Here is a 19092-nt window from a genome sequence, read left to right as displayed (position 1 = left end):
AAAGACGAATTCAAAATTTAAAGTTTATAAATTCTTTATCGTAATCTCAAACTAATATACAATAATAAATGAAAAATATTTTATAATTTTTTAATAAAAATACAAGAGCTACATAAAAAATATTGTGTTTCCGAAAATCCATATACAATGTTTTAGATCTGCTACTACTGTTGCGTGGCCACGCTTAAGATTTAAGGCTTTTACCACGAAGCCTACTACGGAACTTCTAATATGTCTTGCCTTAAGTTAAAAAGAAATACTTATTTGCATTTCTTGCGCCATGGAAATTTTTATTATTTAATTATTAATTTATGAGTAATATTAAATTACGTAATTTGGTAAACATACTGTGAATCACAAGTATTTTTCCATATTATTACAAATAGAAAGAAATGTTTGTCAGCTTTTGATTCTTTTCTTATCTATGATGTCGGGATTCTTGTCCTTTCCACCCAATTGGGACTAAAAGTTGCACTCTTTTAATCAAACAGTCCACCCGCCAGATTTGATTTTTTCTACCAAAATTCCTCAGCGAAATTTCCAGGACATATCACAATGAGAATAAGACTTTGCTACTAGATGGGGATCTAAAATATCTAGAACATAAGTGCACCATAAAAAAGAAAGTAAAAAGTATATAAGTAAATCAAATACACTATTCAACCTTTATTAGATATGATGCAAATATATAATATTGGACGAATTATAAAAAATATATACATAAAATATCTAGTTTGTACCACCTGCTACTACTAATTATCAACTCATTACCCTCAACTTTTTCAGCACTTTTGGCAATTCATTCTAACAAACTCAAGTTCTGTTTCTCTGGACAAACACAAAGTTCATTTCCATTGATTCGAAAAGAAGCCCGAGATGGAGAAATTGTATCAAGCAGCTGTTTCAGTTAATTGGGAGAAAGAGTCTTACCCTGAGTACAAAGATTTGATTTTTCTTTTCTTTTTCGCTCTCTTCTTCCCCATCGTTCGATTCATACTCGACAGATTTGTTTTCGAGGTAAACAAAAATCTGCGTTTGTTTTCTCTAATAAGTATTTTTTTTTATCTCTTGAAAATCTGAGATTGATCATTTGGTCCCGGCAATATATTTATTTTTACCGTGATGCTAGGCATTGGCTACGCGCATGATTTTTGGAAATACGCAAAGGTTGGTAAATATCAATGGCGGTAGGAGGAGGAGGATCAACAAATTCAAAGAGTCAGCATGGAAATTAGTATATTTTTTATCTGCTGAGATATTGGCACTTGCTGTTACTTGTAATGAGCCTTGGTTCACAAATACTCGATATTTTTGGTCAGGACCTGGAGATCTGGTTTGGCCTGATCTAAAAATGAAGTGAGATTCTTAACATCTTCTAAAATTTTATAATCACATCTGAATCAGGAACATAGTGTTTATTTTATAACCTGGCTAATTTGAATATGGCAGATTAAAGCTGAAAGGGTTGTACATGTATGCTGGAGGGTTCTACTTATACTCCATATTTGCATTGCTTTACTGGGAAACAAGACGCAAAGATTTTGCTGCCCAAATGGTTCATCACATAACAACAGTATCACTCATTGTGTTGTCTTACATTTTCGGGTATGATTATACCTTGATCCAAAAAACCACCTTTTTTCGAGTATTATTATTTAGCAGAAAGATGTTAGTGTGAGTTTTTGAGCATTCTGTTTTTGCAGGTTAACCCGTGTTGGAGCAGTGGTTCTAGCAATTCATGACGGAAGTGATGTATTCATGGAAATTGCAAAGATGTCAAGATACAGTGGCTTCCAAAGGATTGCTGATAGATTCTTCTTAATTTTCGCATTATCTTTTGCATCACTTCGTATAATCTGCTTTCCCTTCTGGGTACTCCGAAGCACATGGTGAGTTCACTACATTTAATCAACCATTACCACTATGCTCATAGTAACATACTACTTCCTCTGACCCAATTTATGTGTCATACTACTCCGAAGTAAAGGGAATAGTATAATCAGAGGGGATAAAGGATTTGGAGCTTGCGGGTGCCACGTAGCTTTGAATGTCTATGTGTCGCTATTTATACATTGAGATAGAGTAAACATTTCGTCGGTTTGAGCAACTTTGGACTTTAGGGTCGGTTACTTATTTTTTTGGTATATAATATAAATCGATTGAACGAAAAAATATATTACTATAGTTACGATAGAGCGAAGATTTACAAAAGAAAATGTTATTTTAACTTTGTGGGGAAAAACAAATGTTTAACTAATAAGAGACACAAAAAGAAAGTCAAAAGTGAACAAATAAAATAAGATAGTTAATAATAATTACAAAAGAAGAAAAAAGAGACGTGATGTAGCCGGCCAAAAAGATTAAAACCTGTTGCCAATGGGGTTCAATCCTTCACAACCAAGGTGGAATCTCCTACCCTTTGTCATTGACACCTTTGTATCATCTATTACTCCGGGTGGCGCTTTAAATATATATATACGATTTTATATATATATAGAGAGAGAGAGTTTCGACCGAAGCTTGCGGGTGGCGTACCACCCCAATCGATCCTTACTAGATCCGCCCCTGGTAGTATTTATTTAGCAGTAAAGAAAATTAGCCCAAAGTTTATTTATAATTGAGCTTGTTGTTTTCTGTTAGTTCATTTTCTCTGTACCATACCATGACATGAGCATTTTCTTAACTCTGCAGCTACGAAATTCTTTTCATAGTGGACACAGAGAAGCACCGCGCTGAAGGAACCATACTTTACTTTTTGTTCAATTCACTGCTGGTGGGCTTGCTTGTTCTTCACATCTTTTGGATGAGACTCATATTACGGATGGTTAATGGTCTCATAACAAAAGGCCACATTACTGATGATGTCCGATCAGGTAAATAACCTTGCTTCATTTATCATGTATACTTCCAACATGATAGCTTGTGATCTTACACTGCGCTTTTTTAAAATGATTTGCAGATTCTGAATCCGATGATGAGCACAAAGACTAATCCTTCAGCAACTAAGATTAAAAAAAAAAAAAAAACATGGATTATGATGCAGCAAAGGTTCGAGGCATTATAGGCGTCGCTGGAAAGTATTTCGTGTTGGGGGCACCATTAATTGATGTTGATGAACAATTAAACTAGGAAAATTACAGCCTCCCTTTATTCGGAGTTCCAATCATGTGTATTTTGCCTATATGTATAAAAACGAGTTTCATTATTGGAATTATGAACTCTTCGGATGAACTTTCAATTTAATCTGTTTCAACTGTTTCACCCGTAATCAGGAGGAGAGCCTTAGGATAACTGAGAAAGGTGCCTCCATGTAACCATGAGGTAACATGTTCGAGTCGTGGAAACAGCATCTTGCAGAAATGCAGGGTAAGGCTGCGTACAATAGACTCTTGTGGTTCGGCCCTTCCCCGAACTCAGCTCATAGCGAGAGCTTAGTGCATCGGGCTGCCCTTCAACTGTTTCAACTGTAAACAGCTAAATTCGCTGCATATTTGAGTAACTCATCCAAAAAGAAAAAGAGGGATATTTGAAAATTTAAGAAAACGATATACAGGAATCTTGCTCCCAGATATAAATATGAATGTCAGAACAACGAATTACTTTAACAAAGCCATTGAGAGCAATATTTACGTCATTACGCAGGACAAGTCTTTGGAAACGTAAAAGAGTTTTGCCAATCAATGATAAACGTGTACCAGTGCGTGGTCGTCGAAAAAAGCTTCTGGAAAGATAGGCACCACAGATAGCTGAGATTTCAGTAACGAGAATAGCATAAAGGAAGGCGCGGCAGAGGAAAGGGCTGGCAAAAACAAATGCAACCTGGCCATGTAAGGCAAAAGATTCTTTTGGCGTAAGAACTATAGAGTAGATGATTCACCATTCAATAATTATAAATAAAAACGTATGACTGAAAAAGCCTCTTGCCATGGAATACAAGCTAAACAATAGCAAACTATTGCTGCTTCTCACATTTTAACAGGGAAAAGTCAAGAATAGTAACTTGCAGTAAGTTATGTAATAAGCTAAAAGATGTTATAAGATGATTCATCCGTAAACTAACCCAACAAATCTTGTCCTATACTTTCATTGAGAGAACTTTGAGATCAATTTGTCAACATGAATTATGATATCATCTATGCGAGGTCGAACTGTCCCCTGAGGTTGAAGCATCCATGTCACAAATTGGTGAAGAGCTTCAGGATATGGAGGTTTAGGCCCAGCTGGCCACTTTATCTGTGCATTTACAATAGCCAGCTGCAGACTTCCACCAGATTCCCCAAGTGCATACTCAAAGGGAGATACTCCATACCTGCAATAGAGACGATGAAAAGATTGGTTACTTCTTACTGATATATACACCACATAGAAACCACTTTCATGGTCAACAAATATCTCTATCCTTTGAAATGCCAATGGTAGGAAACAACTCAATTACTTTGTCTCAGAAAAAATAAAAAATAAGACATGAAAACTAACACCATGATGAGAAAAAGAATTGGCATGCTAAAGTAGTCTCAGTGTAAGAAGTAGGGAGCTCCAACCACGTTTATTTAACAAAACTCCATCTGATTGACCCATCGATGCTACTTTGGAATACCAGCTCCAAATAAGAGCGTTTGCACAAGACGTAGTACAAGCACCAAAATATAATGCTACGTCCATGCACAGCATGTGCAAGAAATAGGATAGTTGAGCCAACTTTTGGACAATCTTGATGCAACTATCAGCTGTGTACGGGTCATAGGATTTCACTTTCTCTTGCACAGAAAGAGCTTCAAGTATCAAAAAGAGTTGAGAGGATTCTTACATTATTGCATATAATGTACAACCTAATGACCAGATATCAGTTCTTTCGTCAATATCACATTGGCTTGGGCAATCCCATAATTCAGGCGCTCGGAAGGGTGCGGAAACGTGCTCAGATGCCCATTCCTACATTATCAGCACCAGAAAAGAAAGCAAATTAAAGAAAATGCAACATAATGAGTTAAGGTGTAATCATACTATATTATAAGTGGGAAGCCCCTAAAGTTAAAGTTAGATTACGAAAATACTCATTAAAAACTGAGTGACAGTTTTGTCCTTCAATCAAACACAATTCTATATAAAACTTTGTGCAAAAATGTAAAGTTGCACTCTAATAAATAAAAAAAGGTCAAATCTATTCAATAATAAATAGTAATAATTAATCACCATCATAATGGTGTTGAGACTCTTCAGTTAGCCGTAATACATGTACATGTTAAGAGCTAATTTTAACCGCTCCCATATTCTATCTTATTTATTTTCCCTTATCTTGACCTTCCAGTTTTGTATGCATTCCAAATGAATTCTTAATATATATCTATAAAAATAACAATTTTATTTAAATAAATAACTAAAAAGTAGAAGTAAAATCTTAAAAAAAAAAAGAACGTGGGAAGTCGTTGATTGCCGCAAATGATAAATATAATTACATGGCTAGCTTTTATTGTCATTTTGAATTTTAGTTTTCTTGTCTGAATTCAAACATGAAACATTTCATTAGTAAAGGTAAAAGAGTCGCACGTGTAAGTTCAATTACTTTATCAAATAGAAGTAATGATTTAATTACAAAATTTAATTATTACGTCATAAAGTCAGTATGCCTTTTTGTATCCCAAAGAATGAAAGCAGCGAAGAATTATTTCATCTGTTGCAGAAAATCATTAGAGAGTATTTAAATTGTGATCAATGATCAGCTAACATCTATAAGTATTATGCAATGCTCTTACCATTAAAAAGCTTATTTTCTTGCGATTTCACTTTATCAAAGCCTTCTGATATAACTCACTCTTGCCAAAACCTTTCAGCTTAATGGAATCACTAAGAGCTAGGCAAAGTTTTTGCAAAACCTTTAAGCTTCTTAGACTAGACCAAATCATTAGGTGAAGAGTTTCTTTCGAGCGAGATCCTTTACCACACCTAACTAAATGAAAGAAAGTAAGAGAGAGAGAGAGAGAGAGAGAGAGAGAGAGAGAGAGAGAGAGAGAGAGAGAGAGTGGCCGCCTATTTCATCTTGTTACGCTGTGAATTTATGGATTAGAATACTTCTAACACTGGATTCTCTTTTGTAAATTAGAAAAAGGGTATCCAATTGAAATCCAGTTTTTTCTATTTTTCGCTTAGATGTGCTCGGCAGATGCTAAAGCCAGAGCGTGCCGATGATGAGAGCTCAGTGGGAGCTAGAGCACCACTCTCAGAATCGAAATCATCAAAAAGCCGACGACAATAACAAAAAGGTACTTGAAACTATTTCAAAATTTTTGTAGTCTTGTTTTTGCTATTGGAAAAGTTAAAAGAAATAGTAATTTTATTTTCTTTTCATGATTTCTTGTAAGCGTCAAAGTTAGCCTCCTTTTATCTTTAGCCAATTCTATGTAATAATATGGAGTAGGTATGTGAAAGTGTTCTTCATATTGTCTTATGCAGTGATCTTATTCGAGAGAACAGATCATGGCACAATATTAATTTGAACTATTATACAGTTATCCCCCTTTACTTTTTTCTTTTCTTTTATAATTATAAGAAGCGATTTCATGGATTGTTCGCACGCATTACTTAGTGTTATTAGAAGATTTCAGCATATTTAATTTACTTTTATTTTCTTACCCAAAACTAAATTGCTAAACTATTCTAATATTATTTCTACAACCATTATAAAATATTTATATTGATTAGTATGGAACACACGTGCAACGCACGTGTGCAGAAACTAGTATGTAAGAAATGGGTGTCAACCAAGAACACAATATGAATTAACTACGACTTGCAATTTGCATATAAAGGTAACAGTATTGGTGAAAACATTCAGCCCAGACATGCTCAAAAGAAGGAACCTATTAGAAGTTTGCAGGCATACAAATAGCAGAATATATGTATACATTTAAAAAAGGAAATGAAAGTACCTGCAGCTGCAAGGCCTCTGAACGAGAGCGGATTTGCCTTCTTGCAGGACGTGTACTTCCAAAATCCATTAACACTGCAAGAGGTGGCTGTCCTTTTCTATGAGTTAAAAGGACATTACCAGGTTTGACATCATTATGTGCATAAGGAGGATCAAAGCTATGCATATGCTTGAGTCCTGCACAAAGCTGCATAATAATGTTTCTTAAAAGTTAAAATACATTCTAGGCTCCAAAGTTGATTGTGTCCTCTTATATTTTCACAAACATCCATAAAAATGCAAATTTGCAAAAAACTGATCCTTAATTCACCTGACGAAATATTTGAAGAACGTCCGAAGTGGAAAAGAATTCTTTATTAGCTTTCATGGCTGTGGCATTATCCAGTAAAGTCCCATCCAAATGTACCGGAAACAACAAGTAAGCTTCATGCTTCCAGGATTGATCTGGCGCAGCCTATCCAACAGAGTAAGGTATTTATATAGAATATAATGGAAATGGAACATGTAGTAGAGGAAAGGGTACAAGGAAGACATAAATCGGCAGGCATTGTGCAATACAGCTGCAACATGATTATAACTTGCGCAAATTCCCCGCCAAATAAGTAGAGAATGTTGGAAGAGCAATACCTCATCACTTTATGTGATTGTTTGCCACTACCTCCTCCCCCCTAAAACCCCCCACAAAAGAAGAAAAGGCAAAAAAAGAGTTGTGTTTCTCAAAGAAAAGTACTACAGAGAAAACTTGTTTGGCGATCCACATGATCGTTCAAGCTCTGTAACATTTAGAATTCAACCATCATTTTAGCCGAAGGTCTTTCAGAAACAGCCTCTTTACCTCTCCAGGATAGAGGTAAGGTCCGCGCATACATTACCCTCCTCAGACCCCACTTGTGGGATTCCACTGGGTAGTTGTTGTTGTTGTATTTTGGGACTGAAGAGTGAGTGGTACATCTTTTAAGAATTCAGCTCCTCAGGGTACATCTAAAAGTTCCTGGAATGGCATAAGATAACCTATCATGGATGATACCGCAATCTTAATTTAAATTTTTTTCCACCACCTAATTGTGCAAAGCCTTGACATGGACATCAATCTATTACTAACAAAAAAGATCAGAACGCGGAGCTGGTTTCTTTTTTTATGGGTGGGGTGGGGGGTAAGGGTGGGGTGGGGTGTAAGGTCCCTGCAGAAATTACCTTGACTGCGATGATACCATGATCAAGGAGAGGAAGCAGATTGCGATGAGTAAATAGAGATGAAACACGGATTTCCTCTTTCACCAACTCCAACTGTTCTGTGTTCTGAATAAGAACCTTCTTCATAGCATAAGTTCCATCATCTGCACATTAAGAGAGTTTTTCAAATGTTATTTTACAGAATAAAAGAACATGAATACAATAATTGTACCAAGGTTCAAAGACAGCTTATTCTTTGCACTTCCTTTTCAAAGAGAGAGAGTTCATGAATCAGAGTAGACTGGGCTAGTAACCACAAGTCTGACCTACTAACTGGCAAAAGGAATTGAAGAACTACTTCTAGTGGAAATATCATTAGGAAAGAAAACAAATCAGAGGGAAAAAAAAGGAATAAGATACCCAAGTGCTCCTAATGTTCATTCCTGATGCTGAAGAATATGCAATAGAGTTCATTTTTCTTGGTATTTTACTTTTTCTCTGAATGGAAAAGTTGGGTTAGGGAGGATATTTTACAAGAAGTACAGAATTTAGGTCAGGTCACTGCAGCAAACTATACAAGTACACAGGAAAGCAGCACATTTCGGAGTAGAATAAGCTTCTAGTAAATAGAGAATTTGAGCAATATTTGCCAAACCACTCCAACATCAGTTTTTTAGATATTTAAACCACTCTAACATCAGTGAATCATAAAAATTCCAAATTTTAAGATGATCACCCTACATACGCATCTTTATTCACACACAGAAAGAGAAAAGCATGGAGGTTGGAGTACACAGCAAATTAGAGCAGAGACCCCAATCCCAGTCCATCATCGCCGAGTGCAACCATAAGAACACATGGAAAAATCATATTAGCAATTGATATTGACTTGTAGTAGTAACTATTAGTAATGAAAAGCCAGAGCAAATCGCATACAATTGGAGAAAAGGAACAAAACCCGTTATGCACTAAGCTGACCCAATTGTCAGACCACAAGTAAAATATGAACTTAGCTATAAATAGAGAGAGAGGGAGTGTGTACCAGAGAGGTGAGAAGAGTCCTTGAATTTGTTGGAAAGGCCAGGGTTAGAAGTGTCAGAGATGACCTCCTTGACCAGGAAAACGTACGCAAAGCCACCCTCGCCGAGCTGCCGGACGATTCTAAAGCGATTCTCATTGATCCAAACATCCCCGCCACCATTAACGGCGTCGTATAGTGCATTCAATCCCGAGAACGAGCACCCCATCTTTTGATCAAAGGGATTATGGGTCAGCTCCCTCTCTTCCTCTTCGATCTCACACTCTCTAAATAGCTCTCTCTCTCTCTCTCTCTCTCAATAGCTCTCTCTCTCTCTTCTTTTTTCTTTATTTGCGTTTTCTTCTCTCTCGGATCCACCACCTGTATGCGTATTGATTGAGTTCTAATTACTTTACTTCCCGGTTGACTTCTTGCTTGCAAAGGGTGCATTGATGCACTCCCATTGGCGCTTTGGTCGAGGTTAAAACGGTCTTTTTGGGCTAAAATTCGTAACAGTGTGCAATAGTAAATGTCCAAGGCAAAGCTACATCATCTTTTACCTTCCATGAATTTTCTGGAAAATATATTTATACTTTATAGTAATTATTTACGAGAATAGCTATTGATATATACTCTCTCCGTCTCATATTATCTGTTGTGGTTTCTGAAAATAACTATCTCAAATTATTTATCATTTTAGAAGTTCACGAGTAATTTAATTATTTTTTTTCTATTGTACCTTTAATATTAATTGTTCTTGAGTACTACGAATATCTTAATTATGAGTAAGCAATAAATGAAGAGAAATTATATCATAAGATATAAATAAGGGTAAATCAGTCAAAAATATTTTCTATTTAATATTTTATTAAGGGATGTGTAAAAGAAAAATACGACAAATAATATGACACGGATGGAGTATGACTCTTAATTAGAACTAGTCGTCATTCAAATGGTTGTTGATATTTCCAGGCATTGTAAATTTTTTATAATATATAATCACCTTTTACGGTCAACTCGATATACTATGAAATTATAGTGACAATATATTTAGAGTTTACATTCAAGCTTATAATATTTAGAATTGGAATGTGTATTTGTAAAAGTTCATAAGCTTTAGAACATCCAGTATTAGTACCTTCATAAAATTCAATCCAAGATAGTCATCCGTTCTAAATTCAAAATTCATTTTTTTCTGGAAACAAACATTACCAACTACCATTACACTTGTTGTGAACCAAGATAACTCAAATAATGTGTATGGGCAGATATTTGGACAGAGGTTGTTGGATCGGGGCTAAACCGCGAAGAGGTCCAAGATTTAGAAAGCCCAACAAAAGATTTGTCTGGGATCCAGGTTAAGGAAGCACGTGACTGACTACGTGAATAAAAGGGGCTATCGACTGGGTTTGAAGATTAGGCAAAATGTTATGTGAAAAGCTCTGTACTTCTCATCTCTTTATGTCTAAGTTTCTCATCCTTCTTCTATGGTGTATTTCTGTCCTCTCATCCCTCTCTGTTATCTCTCAATTATCCTTTATTGTTTCATTGCAATTTTTAATTATTTGTAATTCCGTTCAGTGAATCAATATAGCTAGTTGGTTTGGTTGTTATTCGGTTTGTTTCATTGGTGCTTTCATCCAGAGGTCTTCAATGGAGGACCAAATATTTCGAACTATCGATGATTCAATTAAGGTCGTAAAGGATTTGTGGTCTAAGGATATCGCTGAAATTCGTTTTGTTACATGTGTTGATTGAAAACCTTGCAACGAGTAAGTCTACTCCGGTGGAATTCCGACGATTCTGTGGTGAGGATCCAGAGTTATGGATATCTCAGGTTGAACGCTACTTTAAATTCTGTGGCACATCAGAAAATAACAAAATATTACGCGCGTCTATTTACCTCGAAGGTGAGGCGTTATAGTGGTTCCAATGGCTTCTCCGGAACAAGCAATTGACGGATATTGACGGATTGGGAACACTTTGTTGCGAAGGTGCGAATTCGTTTTCGTAAACAACAGCTCGAATCGTCGGAAGGTCACATGGCTGCAATCAAGCAATATTTTACAGAAATTGAAGCTCGGGCGTTTGACAATATGTCACATGAATGTTGTTATTCCAAGGTATTTGCTACTGAGAGATCAAATGTTGAAGTCCTTACTGATACAACGGAATCTGCTTTAAACAATGCAAAATCAGAGGAGGTCCGGATGTTTCATGAAGGCTCTCTGGGAAATGGCAACACACACCAGTCTCACTCTGAGACCTTGCAAACCGAGGTTCTAGTTAATCAGATCGGTATTTCTTCAAATTTTGTTCCCATTACTTCGCTTGTGGGTTTAACTAGTTACAATTGTAATGTACCTAAACTATTGGAATATAAACATAAAGAGGAGGAAATTGCAAGAGACAATGCATCTCCGGTGTTGGAAATTTCTCCTCTAAGGGATACAACTGGTTATCGTATTCCTTTTGCTAGACAAGGATATGTCATGTCGAATGTTATTGGGAGATTTCCTGGGAGAGTATTTCCATTTGTTAGTGCTAATCAAAATATGTCATTACATCACCATGATGTTAACCTACACAAATGCAATTGGGTTGATACTGGGAAGGAGAGAAAAATTCATGGTTTCTTATTGTCTGTAACATGCGAACCTGCTATGGCGGAGAATATACAGGGAGTACTCCAGACATTTGCTGAAAGTTACTCCAAGTAATCACCAAATATTCAGGCCAATAAAGCCATTAGATTGTTGCTTGCAGTGTGTGGTCTAGTTTATAAAGCAAGGTCTACTTCGTCGTACTTTTCATTTGATCCTAGTTTTGGTTTGTTCACCACAGTTGTTGGCGTTGCAAGATATTGTTCAGTCATGATTGTAGATGATTTCAAGCAGATTATTAGGATATTAGAGGGTCATATTGATTCCATCCCCAATGATCTATGTATTTTAAATCAATTCCCATTTGATCCTGGTGCGTATTTGTTCATAGTAACCCCTATCAAACGCCTCCAGGTTCTTCAATTGCAACCTAGGACATCTAAACGCACTCGTTTACCTGTGAAGCTTTACACATTTCAGACTTTTGGGGCATTGTCCTACGTTTGTCGCACTATCGGTATACGTCGCAAAGACATTAAACATCACAATCTTTTAGTGAATTTACAGGCTTCTCCAGTCAATTTATGTGACTGGGGACATGCTAAAGCGTTGATTGAAAGAGAACCAAATATTTCTTACATATGCTCTCAGTATTATGACAAGAGTGAGTTTCTCTAGTGGTGAGCACCCTCCACTTCCAATCAAGAGGTTGTGAGTTCGAGTCACCCCATCGGCATACATCGCAAAGACATTAAACATCATAATCTTTTAGTGGATTTACAGGCTTCTCCAGTCAATTTATGTGACTGGGGACATGCTAAAGCGCTGATTGAAAGAGAACCAAATATTTCTTACATCTGCTCTCAGTATTATAGAGCGACAGAGCTTATATTTGGAGAAACAAAGTACACCACTGCTGTTGGCATTTGGTCTACTGGCAGTGTCCTCGTGGGAAAGAATGCTAAAGAAGAAATAGTTAAGCTTTGGCCTCTTTTGGACTTAGCAAGCTTGGATGCTTTGTCTAAGTTGAGTGAAGATCAGATTTTCTTTGACTGGATGAGTTGTTGTTATGGTGGAACTGAGAAGAATATGCCTAGCTGCGACGAAAATCTCCTTTTCCCTGACTTTTTTATTTTACCTTGTAGAAATATTAAGTTTCAGCATGCAAGAATAACTGATTGTTATTTACTTTCTCAACAACCTGCGATGAATCTTTTTGTATGGGATCCAGGAATACGTTCCAAGTTCATGGATCTAGCAAGTTATACAGTGAACATTGCGGCACTATTATTAGTGGAATCTACTGGCAAGTTTTACCTCATTACATATGCTAACCCTATGACTCAAGTATGGGATCTTGGACAGAAATGAGGTACCCATTCTTACCTTTTGCTAACTGATTTTGCCGTAGCAGTTGCTAGATGTGGTGCCGATGACTTCATTATTTTTATACTACGATCTATTTTAGATCCGGGTGACAAAATTATTGAGTTCCAGCCCGATTCTTCATTGTATGAATTTGCTGCACTACATACTTGTAACTTGACTATGATAGAAAGCGTGCTTTTATTAGATGATGTATAGGTTGATTTGATGAAAAGAGCTTCAATTGTTGTTGCTGATAGTGTTCACATGCCAATGATAATTGAGGGTAAAAGCATTTCTATCTTTGTTGATCCTAACAGTAGAGTTGGAAAGGTTACAACTACTGGGAGGCTTATGTGTTATCTTGCCTATTTTGTTGGTTGTATAAGCATTGCAGAACACAGTAGGGACTAGCAACTTCTTGAGTCAAATCCAGTACTTGAACTAATTAGTGTTGGGTTTTTAACCTTAAATGTAGCTTAAAAGAGAGTGAATGGGAAATGGAGGGAAATTGAAAATATTTGAGTTTTCCTCCTTGACAAAGGGACATTGTCCCATATTGGAAAAGAAAAAAGTTTTGATGAGTATATATACAATTGCACTTCTTCTAGCTCTTAAAGAGTTAAGAAGAAGGCAAGCCTCGCGCCGTCGTCGTCGTCGCTCGCTCGGCTTCGGCCCGGATTCGATGGGTATATATACAATTGTACTTCTTCTAGCTCTTAAAGAGTTATTAAATATCTGGTTTTTTGTAAATGGAATATTAATATTAAATCTAACGGAATAGTATATGCCCTTTGCTTTTTGTAAAAGACATTTACAATATGGCCGAAACAGTTTGCACCTCTTCGGATTTGAAGAGTTGCACCTCTTAAGTTTTGAAGAGTTGCATCTCTTCAGTTTGAGCTCAACATTGGCTATAAATACCAGTCCATTCTCTCAGATTTTCCATACGAATTTCTGACTTCTCCTCCTTTCTTCTGCATTGTTTTAACTACAAACAAAGCAACAGTAAGTGTGATTTGCTACCGATCTTTGTGTTCGCTGAAACACTGAGGTTTGAAGTATCACTACACCAGTGTGTAATTCGTTCTATCCTGGGAGGAAATAATCCATAACCTTGGGTATTAGGAGAGGATTAAATACCTTAAGGAAACACTGTGAATTCAGTGGGCTCGGATTAAATTCTGTTTCTTTTACATTTTTGTTTATATGTTATTTTATCTTCTCCAAAATTATTTTACAAATACAGAGTAATAACAAGCTTAAGGAATTTAATATTTTCTATATTTGTGTTATACTCACTGTTTCTGGAGACTAAAACCTGTGTGGTTTTCTACTCCAGTGGAGATTAAAATCTATGTGATTTTAACGTTTGTTTGTGTCATTCTTCTACAGAAATGATGAATGACAACGGGAACCAGACTGTTCCTATGGTGACTGCCAATGCATCGACAAGCCGAACAACACCGGCATTGGCACCAACAGAAAAACCTGGAAAATTTTTCGGGATTGATTTCAAGCGATGGCAGCAGAAGATGTTCTTCTACTTTATGACTTTAAGTCTGTAGAAGTTCATTAAGGAAGATGTTCCTGTTCTGCCCGACGAAACTTCAGAAAATGAACGCTTTCTCGTGACTGAGTCGTGGAAGCATTCTGATTTTTTATGAAAGAATTACATTCTTAGCGGACTAGAGGACGATCTGTATAACGTCTATAGTAATATGGAGACATCAAAACAACTTTGGATAGCGCTTGAAAGTAAATACAAAATGGACGATGCCGGGTTAAAGAAATTCGTTGCCGCTAAATTTTTGGACTATAAAATGGTAGATAGCAAGTCTGTTATTACCCAAGTCCAGGAATTATAAGTGATTATTCACGATCTCTTTGCTGAAGGTATAAGTCAAATTAATACTAATGTTGAAAATATTAATTATATTGTTTCTACTAACAGAATTTTTATTGAAGGTCTTGTCATCAATAAAGCGTTCCAAGTTGCAGGAATGATTGAAAAGTTGCCTCCTTTGTGGAAGGACTTCAAAAACTACTTGAAACACAAATGAAAGGAGATGTCCCTTGAAGATCTCATTATTCGGTTGAGAATCGAAGAGGACAATAAAGCTGCTGAAAAGAAAGGACGTGGAAACTCAACAATAATGGGAGCAAACATTATTGAGGATAGAGAGAGGAAGAAGGCTTATGGACCGAAAAGCAACCCAAGCAAGAAGCGGTTCAATGAAAATTGCTACAACTGTGGAAAAGCTGGACACGGATCTGTAGATTGTCGTGCTCCAAAGAAAGACAAGAAGAAGGGTCAAGCAAACATGGTTAAAAAGCATGAAGATATCGATGACTTGTGTGCTATGCTTTCTAAATGCAACCCGGTGGAAAATCCTAAGGAGTGGCGGATTGATTCTGGAGCCACTCGTCATGTTTGTGCTGTTAGAGAAGCGTTTGCTACATATGCTCTTGTTGGACCCAAAGAGACGCTTTCTATGGGAAATTCTGCAACGGCCAAAATTGAAGGATGTGGGAAGATATTTATGAAAATGACTTCTGGTAAGGTGGTGACTTTGAACAACGTCCTTCATGTTTCCGAGATTAGAAAGAACTTAGTCTCCGCTGGACTTCTTGTTAAGAACTGGTTTAAGTGTGTTTTTGTATCTGATAAGTTTGTAATAAGTAAGAATGAGATGTTTGTAGGGAAAGGTTACCTCACTGAGGGCCTTTTCAAGTTGAATGTAATAGTTGTTGAGAATAATAATAAAATTTCAGCTTCTTCTTACTTACTTGAGTCAAATGAATTATGGCATATACGTTTGGGTTATGTTAATTATAAAACCTTACGAAAAATGATTAATTTAGAAGTATTGCCTAAGTTTGAATGTGACAAATCAAAATGTCAAATATGTATGGAATCTAAGTATGTTAAACATCCTTATAAGTCAGTTGAAAGGAATTCAATTCCTTTAGACTTAATTCACACAGATATTTGCGACATGAAGTCAATACCATCTCGCGGTAGAAAGAAGTATTTCATAACTTTTATTGACGACAATACTCGATATTGCTATGTTTACTTACTTAAGAGTAAAGATGAAGCAATAGACATATTTAGGCAATACAAAAATAAAGTTAAAACGCAACTTAATAAGAAAATCAAAATGATAAGAAGTGACAGGGGTGGTGAATATGAATCTCCTTTTGAAAAAATATGTTTAGAATATTGAATAATTCATCAAACAACGGCCCCTTACACGCCCCAATCCAATGGGATTGCAGAAAGAAAGAATCGTTCATTAAAAGTGATGATGAACGCATTGTTGATAAGTTCTGGTTTGTCACAGAACTTGTGGGGGGAAGCAAATCTTACGGCTAACCGGATACTAAATCGATTACCCCATAGCAAAACACAATCCATTCCATATGAAAAATGGAAAGGAAGGAAGCCCAACTTGAATTATTTCAAAGTGTGGGAGTGTTTGGCAAAAGTGCAAGTTCCTAAACCAAAAAGAGTAAAAATAGGACCGAAAACCGTTGATTGTGTTTTTATAGGATATGCGACCAATAGTAAAGTATATCGATTTCTGGTTCATAAATAAGAAAATCCCGACATTCATAATAATACGGTTATAGAATCAGATAATGCTGAGTTCTTTGAAAATATATACCCGTATAAAAAGGAATGTGAGTCGATTGGTGAAGGATCTAAACGACCTCGGGAAGAAACAAAAGAAAGTAAATTTAATCAGGAGGATCCAAGACGTAGTAAATGTCAAAGAACATCTACTTCATTTGGACCAGATTTTGTGACTTTCTTATTGGAAAATGAGCCTCGAACGTTTAAAGAAGCTATGTCTTCTTCGAAATTATTATTTTGGAAAGAGGCAGTCAATAGTAAAATAGAATCCATATTGAACAACCATACATGGAAATTGGTTGATCTTCCTCCTGGAAATAAACCTTTGGGTTCTAAATGGATTTTAAGAGGAAAATAAAAGATGATGGCACTATTGATAAATATAAGGCAAGACTTGTAGTCAAAGGGTATAGACAACGAGAAGGTCTTGATTATTTTGATACATACTCTCTAGTTACAAGAATTACGTCCATACAAATGTTAGTAGCATTAGTTACACTTTATGGTCTTAAAATTCATCAAATGGACATTAAGACGGCCTTCTTAAATGGAGATTTGGAGGAAGAAATCTACATGGAACAACCTGAAGGATTTGTGGTTACAGGTAAAGAAAAGAAGGTATGTAGACTTGTTAAGTCCCTTTACGGACTAAAACACCCAAACAATGGCATGCGAAATTTGACCAAACAATATTGTCAAATGGTTTTAAGATAAATGAATGTGATAAATGTGTGTACATTAAAAATGTTCCTAATCACATTAGTCATTGTTTGCTTATATGTGGATGATATGCTGATAATGAGTAATGACATTGCCGACATAAATGCGACTAAGCGTATGCTAACTAGCAAGTTTGATATGAAGGACTTGGGAGTTGCTAATTTAATTCTGGGGATTAAGATCAATAAGACTCCTCAAGGACTGGCATTGTCATAATCTCATTATATTAAGACAATACTTGGAAAATTCAAGCATTTAAGGTTTAAAGTTGCAAAGACTCCAATTGACGTGAATCTTGCATTAGCAAAGAACAAAGGCCAAAGCATATCACAATTGGATTATGCTCGTGTGTTGGGATGCTTAATGTATATCATGAATTGTACGCGACTAGATATAACTTGTACTATAAGTAAATTGAGTCGATACACGAGCAATCCAGGTCAATCTCATTGGATGGCAATGAAATGAGTTTTGAAATATTTAGAACATACCCAGGACTTTGCTTTGCACTACAGTAAATATCCTGCGGTGATTGAGGGATACTGTGATGCAAATTGGATCACCGGTTCAACTGATTCTAAGTCCACAAGTGGATATGTATTCACTATTGGTGGAGGAGCGGTATCTTGGAAGTCGTCCAAGCAAACTTATATTGCCCGCTCTACAATGGAGGCTGAGTTCATAGCCTTAGATAAAGCCGGTGAAGAAGGTGAATGGCTCTAGAATTTCTTGAAAGACATTCTATTTTGGCCCAAACCGTTGGCACCAATATGCATACATTGCGATAGTCAAGCGGCAATTGGAAGGGCTGGGAGCATGATGTATAACTGTAAATCTCGTCATATATGGCGAAGACATAAAATCGTTAGGAAATTACTCTCTAGAGAAATTATCACGATTGACTATGTAAAGTCAAGCGATAATATATCGGATCCACTTACAAAAGGCCTAACTAGAGAGGTAGTTAAAAAATCATCGAGGAGAATGGGACTATGGCCGAGAACAAGCCATTGTGGCGGTAACTCTACCTAGAAGACTGGAGATTCCAAGATCTAGGTTCAAGGAGATCAAACAAAGTCATTAATGACGGTTCAACATTGTCAACTAAAAGATTGGTCCATTCTCGTGATGAGACAATGTTCAGTACCAAGGATAAAGCATTAAGGCCTTTTTAATGATTTCTAAATTTGACACGGGGTATATCAAATAGTGTATCTACGGGATGACACGTTTAGGAATCACCTATGTAAGTGTGAAGTGTTAGCCGCTTCAAGGAGAATTTTGTAAGGCCAATTCTCTACGCACTTATGAAACCAGGCGGTGTTCATGGCTGAAACGAATACAACGATAAGAGCCAAAGACAGTTAAGGGTTGGTTGTGTGACTTATGGTTGTCTAGGTATACACCAAAGTTCGACGGTTTAAAGATATCGAATCTACCGATTGACCGAGTATATCTGACATAAGTTCACTACGGAAAGTTCAAAGGGAAACCTACTTATCCAGATGCAATTAATCCTTACTTGCGAATCACACAGTTTTTCATACATATATCCGTGATATAGCAATTCCCCATTCATGTGGGGGATTATTGGTTTTTTAAGGTTAAATGTAGCTTTAAAGAGGGTGAATGGGAAATGGAGGAAAAT

At 36.4% G+C, this 19092-nt stretch overlaps 2 protein-coding genes across 3 annotated transcripts; one reads left to right on the top strand and one right to left on the bottom strand.

Moving 5' to 3' along the window:
- Nucleotides 1-731: 731 nt before the first annotated feature.
- Nucleotides 732-3243, top strand: LOC107770358 (alternaria stem canker resistance protein 1). The gene is made up of 6 exons (XM_016589661.2): nt 732-1017; nt 1130-1356; nt 1450-1605; nt 1704-1889; nt 2692-2873; nt 2960-3243. Exons 1-6 carry the CDS (start codon nt 877-879, stop codon nt 2989-2991), a joined length of 924 nt encoding a protein of 307 aa, XP_016445147.1. The 5' UTR covers nt 732-876; the 3' UTR covers nt 2992-3243.
- Nucleotides 3244-3528: 285 nt separating this feature from the next.
- Nucleotides 3529-9513, bottom strand: LOC107770357 (uncharacterized). Of its 2 annotated transcripts, XM_075251628.1 has the most exons (7): nt 9141-9513; nt 8120-8262; nt 7236-7379; nt 6927-7112; nt 4808-4932; nt 4061-4309; nt 3529-3819 (listed from the first exon to the last, which is right to left on the bottom strand). In XM_075251628.1, exons 1-6 carry the CDS (start codon nt 9343-9345, stop codon nt 4084-4086), a joined length of 1029 nt encoding a protein of 342 aa, XP_075107729.1. In that variant the 5' UTR covers nt 9346-9513; the 3' UTR covers nt 3529-3819; nt 4061-4083. The 2 variants fall into 2 exon arrangements, with proteins under 2 accessions (XP_075107729.1, XP_016445145.1); XM_016589659.2 differs by lacking the exon at nt 3529-3819 and having other exon boundaries at nt 3863-4309.
- Between the last annotated feature and the right edge of the window lie 9579 nt (nt 9514-19092).

This window comes from Nicotiana tabacum, chromosome 4 (genome assembly GCF_000715075.1).
Source record: "Nicotiana tabacum cultivar K326 chromosome 4, ASM71507v2, whole genome shotgun sequence".
NCBI classification, from domain to species: Eukaryota; Viridiplantae; Streptophyta; class Magnoliopsida; order Solanales; family Solanaceae; genus Nicotiana; species Nicotiana tabacum.
The sequence above is the reverse complement of the archived record's forward strand: the minus strand, read 5'-3'. Positions and strand labels throughout refer to the sequence as shown.

What these genes read in the sequence shown, in the direction of transcription:
- LOC107770358 (XM_016589661.2), top strand. Translation starts at nt 877, where the DNA reads ATGGAGAAATTGTATCAAGCAGCTGTTTCAGTTAATTGGGAGAAAGAG. An exon ending in TCGACAGATTTGTTTTCGAG is followed by an intron (nt 1,018 to 1,129) that starts GTAAACAAAAAT and finishes CCGTGATGCTAG; the next exon opens with GCATTGGCTACGCGCATGAT. An exon ending in GTGTTGTCTTACATTTTCGG is followed by an intron (nt 1,606 to 1,703) that starts GTATGATTATAC and finishes CTGTTTTTGCAG; the next exon opens with GTTAACCCGTGTTGGAGCAG.
- LOC107770357 (XM_075251628.1), bottom strand. Translation starts at nt 9,345, where the DNA reads ATGGGGTGCTCGTTCTCGGGATTGAATGCACTATACGACGCCGTTAAT. An exon ending in GGACTCTTCTCACCTCTCTG is followed by an intron (nt 8,263 to 9,140) that starts GTACACACTCCC and finishes CTTAATGTGCAG; the next exon opens with ATGATGGAACTTATGCTATG. An exon ending in TTCTTCAAATATTTCGTCAG is followed by an intron (nt 7,113 to 7,235) that starts GTGAATTAAGGA and finishes ATTATTATGCAG; the next exon opens with CTTTGTGCAGGACTCAAGCA.